General features: G+C 37.2%; 1 protein-coding gene across 1 annotated transcript; it reads left to right on the top strand.

Annotated features, from left to right (window-relative positions):
• Window positions 1-656: 656 nt before the first annotated feature.
• Window positions 657-5806, top strand: LOC146079414 (uncharacterized). The gene is made up of 8 exons (XM_083186204.1): window positions 657-942; window positions 1984-2068; window positions 2145-2244; window positions 2504-2629; window positions 2861-2968; window positions 3153-3371; window positions 3574-3612; window positions 3825-5806. Exons 2-8 carry the CDS (start codon window positions 2063-2065, stop codon window positions 4232-4234), a joined length of 1008 nt encoding a protein of 335 aa, XP_083042330.1. The 5' UTR covers window positions 657-942; window positions 1984-2062; the 3' UTR covers window positions 4235-5806.
• Window positions 5807-6337: the final 531 nt, after the last annotated feature.

Genomic DNA, 6337 nt, shown 5'->3' with positions numbered 1-6337 from the left:
TTTGAAGACGTTGATATTTACGTATGACGCAATTAGCGTAGACAGCACAGCAGGGTTGGTAACAATTATATTCATTAGAAAGCTCATACCTCTGAAAAAAACATTTTCACATGACTATCAGTTTAATTAGGTTAGACAGAACAAAGAAAGGCCATGAAATCTTTGCAACAGAGCATGAGTGGCATCTAGTGGCCATGTATTGCAGTTGCAAGCAAGTTCCAGACGGAGCTAGAGACTACAGAATTAACTTATATATATTATATTTAACTGAACATTATCAATGCTGATAAATAAAGGATCTATATAAAGTATATATATATATATATAGCTATATACAGTATATATATATATATATATACAGTATATATATATATATGTGTGTAATGTGATGGTATCATTATATTATGTGATGAATAAAATATGGATAATATGCTATATTATTTAAATCAGATATATATATATATATATATATATATATATATATATATATATATCTCAATCAAATTACACAGGTGTAGTGGATAAGGTATATATTTTAAATTAAAAAGCATACACATATATATAGGGCTTATGTAAGCTGTTGATGTTGAAACATATCTGTCATTTATTTAATAATAAGGATAAGGATTTTATACAGCACAATTTGGTTTTATTTTATCAAGCAATATATTCTGAAAACAGCTGTGTTTTGGGTAATATGCTATATTATTTAAATCAAATATATATATATATATATTTGTTATGCCTGTCTATGACTTTGGAACACAACTCATGAATATTCAAATGAAACAAATGCAACACAGATGTGCTAACTGACTGATGAGTATATATATATGTTCTCCATGGGGGTAGCCACCACTCCACACATTTTGAAGACAGAGAACTTGAAGCTTTTGTCCACACACTATTCAGAGAATACTTGAAGATTTTGTTCCAGAAGGGGTGAGTCTATTTTAATTTTCTAAATAAATATATATATATATATATATATATATATATATATATATATACAATATTTCTAAATAGCGTAGTTTTAATATTTTATAATATACATAGCAAAATGTTTTATTTATTGGCAGGGTGGGTTTTTAGTACGCTTTTAAACAATCTTAAAATATAGATTGCTGCTGCATGCATTGTATTGTAATGTATTGGGAGTACATGCTGGCATACTGGCTGCTTGTGGTTAATCATTTATTTAGGAAAGAAAATATTGAGCCTATGGTGGGTTTTAACCGACCATTTGCATGTGCAGTGATTAGTGTATTGTGGCCTGTACATTATACATATTGCTTTTAAAAATACAGTGTATTGTGTTATTACAATTTACAGTTCGTTAATGTTAGTCATCGCAGATTATGGTATTACGGCTTTGATATTTATAAATAGCTTCATTTTAATATTGCATCATTGTATTATACATAATGATTTTAAATAATGAGCTAGTTATCACATTTATATGTGCTGTCTGCTGACTAATGGTTAATCATTTATTTAGGAAAGAAAATATTGAGCCTATGGTGGGGTTTAACCGACCATTTGCATGTGCAGTGATTAGTGTATTGTGGCCTGTACATTATACATATTGCTTTTAAAAATACAGTGTATTGTGTTATTACAATTTACAGTTCGTTAATGTTAGTCATCGCAGATTATGGTATTACGGCTTTGATATTTATAAATAGCTTCATTTTAATATTGCATTATTGTATTATACATAATGATTTTAAATAATGAGCTAGTTATCACATTTATATGTGCGGTCTGCTGACCACGCATGTGATATGATGGGGTGCTGCAGTAGCTTTGTCGGATCCCCTGTAATTAATTTTTATTGGCTGATCTATAGAATACATTGTCAGGTCGTATTCATAGATGAGTTTTTTTTTTTTTTTTTTTGTGAGAGCGTTAATGGTTTTATGTGATTTTGTGCACGCAAATTTCGTTATGGATACTTATCATGTTATTTTTTATTATCAACAGTGATTGTTGCAGAAATTGACTTTGAACTATAAATATTCACCACAAATTAAGCTACTGTATCAATTAACAAAACATCAACATGCAGGTGTGTATATGATATTTACAATAGTTTAACAATAGCTTATTGTATTGTTATTTCAACTTATTATTATTTATTACAGAGAAAGGAATACAAAACCATTAATGCAAATACAATAAGTCTCAGAGATTTACAAGATTTACCCAGCTTCCAACAGCAGTCAAATGAGCAGACAAATACATGTAAGTTTACAGATCAAAGACACATTGTTGTTGCTAGGGGCATGATTTGTTAAGGCACAGGGGCTATTGACAGGTTTTATAAATGTTACGTTGTTGGTGTTAATTATTATTACCAGGCTCAGTTGTGTTAGTCACAGGGTCTGTTAAGACAAGCGCCCTATTGGTATAAATGTTACACGTGTTGACTGTATTTTTCGTTCTACAAAATTGTTGTGTTAATTTTTATTTTATTTTTTATGTATATATTATTTTAAATCAGTTTCAGATGTCACAAATGTCGCATCTGAAGTTGGATCATATGGTTCGGATTTCACAGTCGGGCCGGATCTGACGACATTCGAAAACCCATACGCCGCATACTCTGATTTGTCCGAATCGCAAAAATGTAGGTGTTCATAAGCCGTCAAAAATGTGATGTATGTTAAAAGAAATATACGGGGGTTTGTCTAAATTTCCAAAAATATGTCTCTCTCTCTCTCACTCACTCTCTCTCACGCTATCTCGCGCGAACTCTCACGATCTCACTCATATATATATATATATATATATATATATATCCTGTTATATTCATTTTTATACCGCCTGTGATATTAATGTGTTATTTGTTCTCTGTTAGTATCGCCGATTATGTCGAAATCTGATGCAGAACACATAATGGATGATCTCTGGAATTTACCATCGGCAAAACACTATAAACAGCTATACCAGAACCCGGCTATACAAGGTGAATTTTGACACATGGCTAGCGGTGTTTTTATAATGTGTTTTTGTGTTAAATGTTGCATATCGCCGCAAAATCATGAATAGTGTCCACAGGGGATTGTTGTTATCATGACTTAAATGGCGTTTTTTTTTTTTTTTTCTCAAGTCAACGAATGTGTCGTTAATTGATAATATATGTATTACAGATGACATAGCTAGCCGGTATGAACCTACGGTACCTAGGGCCGATACGTGTGAAGCGGGACCATCCGGATACAGAGAACTGACATCGGGTGTTGGATCAAACGCCAAACAACCCAACAGCGCATTGGCTAAAGGAGCAAAAAGAGCCCAGATCAGCGATCAAGCTTTCTGGTCATTGTTTAAAGGAACCATGCCGGCGCAAACCTTTGACAAATACCCGTGTATGTTTATTTATTTGGTTTCTTATATAGCACAACATTTACCATTGTTCTTTACAAATGGAAACCACAGGTATTAAACAGACTGTGTAGACGTAAGCCGACAAGGAAGGTGGGGGGTTGGGAGGTGATCCTGAATGTGTTATAAAGCGACTGTCTTTGTGGCCGCGTATGTGTAACTAAAACAGTGTGATTTTTATTACAGTAGGAACCACGCCGATGGAAAGATCTGGCAAATATTCAGGTGTGTAATGTAATGTTTATTTAGTTTCTTATATAGGACCGCGTTCATCATTGCTCTTTACAAATGGAAACCACAGGTATTAAACAGACTGTGTAGATGCAAACCGACATGGAGGGGTGGGTGTTTTGGGAGGCGGGCCTGAAGGTGTTATAAAGCGGTTGTCTTAGTGTCCGCGAATGTGTAACTAAAACGTTGTTATTTTTTATTTACAGCGGATCCGCGACAATTCGCAAAAATGATAGCCGCGGCCGGGGTTGCTCAACCGCTCAATGCTGAAATGGATGGGGGAGAATCCGCTAAAACGGTGATCGACCCACAACGCCAAGAAAATGTATCAAGGGCCGAGATCATGGCCACCGAGCGCGACGATTTCAAGCCAAGCAAGCGGAGAATTTCAAAAAGTCGAACCGATCAAGAAAACAATGCCGATTTATCAGACCTTAAAAGAAGGTTGAAATATTCGGAAGGTAGACCCATGAGAAAAAGAATTGCATTACAAACAGTGCCAACCGTGAGTAATGTGGATTACCCGCACGCATTTACAACACCTGCAACACCTACTGAATCCGACATTGACATTGCCGGTAATACAAAGACTGTGAAGACTCGTAAAACTTTATGACTGTCAAGAGAGAGATACACGCCGCTGACGGATGATGATGTCATCGTAATTTCAGACACGCAGGAACATCATACTGCAGAAACGCAAAGCGTGGTCAGTAACACGCCTGCAGCTACATTATCCGCTAATGATGAGGACTTAAATGGGCAAACATTTTTTATCACCCCTAGTGAAGAGTCAGTCTCAGATACACCACAGAATGATGATGAGGCTGTAACATCTGTAGCCGGAATCCCTGATAAAGTAATGGGTGATGATTACACAAAACTACCCAGTGTTTTTACCACGGTCGGCGAGGCAACCGCATCGGGCGGTGCGGATGCCCCGCCGACCGTGGTATCGACAGACATAGTTGATGGGGGTCAGAATGTGGAACAATTAGGACAAGATGCGGAAATACAATACTACGCAGTCATGGGGAGGATGCGTGAGCATATAGGGTACATGCGTAGAAATGTCAACTCCCTGTTGAACCGTATAAAAGATGAGCTTTATGGTTCAAAAAAGAAGCCAGAGATCATTAAAGAACTTGTAGAAATGTACATGAATGTAACATCAAATCATATAGCAGAGACCGTGAGGACTAGGGATTTTATTAAAGCGAACATGTATCATTTTGCCGAGATAATTGAAACGGATCCGTGACTAGGCATGGTGGGTTATGGGTTGAAACGTAATTTACATGTGTGTAAAAAAGCCCCAAGAATTAAAGCAAATGTACCGTGCAAAATCTCACACTTATTTCGCCGTTCGAAAATAAAACAGGCTTTAAAATGCATATACAGGCTGAGAAAGCGTAAACAACACAGGGGGCGAGGCACACCCCCAACCCCGTGTGCACAGGCTGACAAATCACCGGACCAACCATTACCGGGTGACGCTGCGTCACCTGACAATGTTGAACACCCCGCAACGCCCATGCATAATGACATAGATGGGGGTGCGCCACCCGGTAATGGTGAAGGTCGGCGAGATGTGTACTTAGAAGCTGTTAACAGGTATGAGCGACACCATCCTAATTTCAGAGCTATTGAGTATCATAATCATTTTCAATTTGTTAATTTGGAAAGAGTTACATCATTTGCAGAGGGTGTTGAAGCCGTACACAACGCTATACAGGTTATGATTGATGAATTCATGGTTGGTGTTGACCCTAATGATCGTGTACAGTTAAGATTGGAGGGGGGTGGTTTACACAATGCCATCTACTCACACCGAAAGCCGCAAGAATCATTAGACGCTGTCAGTTTCTTGAATCAAATTACAAACACTCTTCAAAGTAACGCTGAATTCTTATTAGGCACGGGTTTAAGGTTTGTGATCACTGTTTTTAGAAATAGAGCGGGTGGGGCCCTAACTGGTCGCGGCCTTAGACGCATTCCATACAGCTTAATTATAGAAAGGCGCAGAAGACACCTGTATGATTTCAACAATACGCACAATTATTTGTGCTTTGCGGCATCGATCTGCAAACTTCTGGATAAAGGTAATGCCACAGACGCTGAAATACACGATCGGGCGCTTCAAATTCATAAGGATTTGAAACTATCGATCGATAAAGCAGTCAGCTTTAGCGACGTTGTTGTTTTTGAAAAACACTTAAAAACAAAAATTACAATATTATATCATAATAATAGTTCTTGGCATTACTTTTCTTCAGATTCGCGCTACGGTGATACCCTGTATGTATTATATCACGATTCACACTATTATGGCCTGATTAATATCTGCGCATTTCTCGGATCAAGATTTTTCTGTTCCTTCTGTAATCGAACTTTTGAGCGCAAAAATAGCCACGATTGTGACAAGCCTTACAAAAGAAAAGACAGACAAGCGTGCGCTGATGATGGGGCTTCCGCATTAAGATGTTCGGTTTGTAGGGTATTTTGCAGATCGCGTGAATGTTTAGAGGAGCACAAATCCTTAGCTTTAGATCGCAAAATACCCTGTCTTGAACATGTTTATTGCGACAGGTGTTGTCTCTACCGTCGCAGGTCTCATGAGTGTCAGGGGCTAAAGTGTTCTACTTGCAAGGCATATGTTGATGGGTTTGCGGATCATTTGTGTTACATACAGCCCATCAAAGCGGAAGAACCCACCACC

The sequence above is a fragment of the Crinia signifera genome, chromosome 5 (assembly GCF_055691185.1).
Source record: "Crinia signifera chromosome 5, ASM5569118v1, whole genome shotgun sequence".
Taxonomy (NCBI): domain Eukaryota; kingdom Metazoa; phylum Chordata; class Amphibia; order Anura; family Myobatrachidae; genus Crinia; species Crinia signifera.
The sequence above is the reverse complement of the archived record's forward strand: the minus strand, read 5'-3'. Positions and strand labels throughout refer to the sequence as shown.

Coding starts and splice junctions, on each gene's coding strand:
- LOC146079414 (XM_083186204.1), top strand. Junction 2,630..2,860: donor TTTGTCCGAATCGCAAAAAT/GTAGGTGTTCAT, acceptor GTTCTCTGTTAG/TATCGCCGATTATGTCGAAA. Junction 2,969..3,152: donor CCAGAACCCGGCTATACAAG/GTGAATTTTGAC, acceptor TATGTATTACAG/ATGACATAGCTAGCCGGTAT.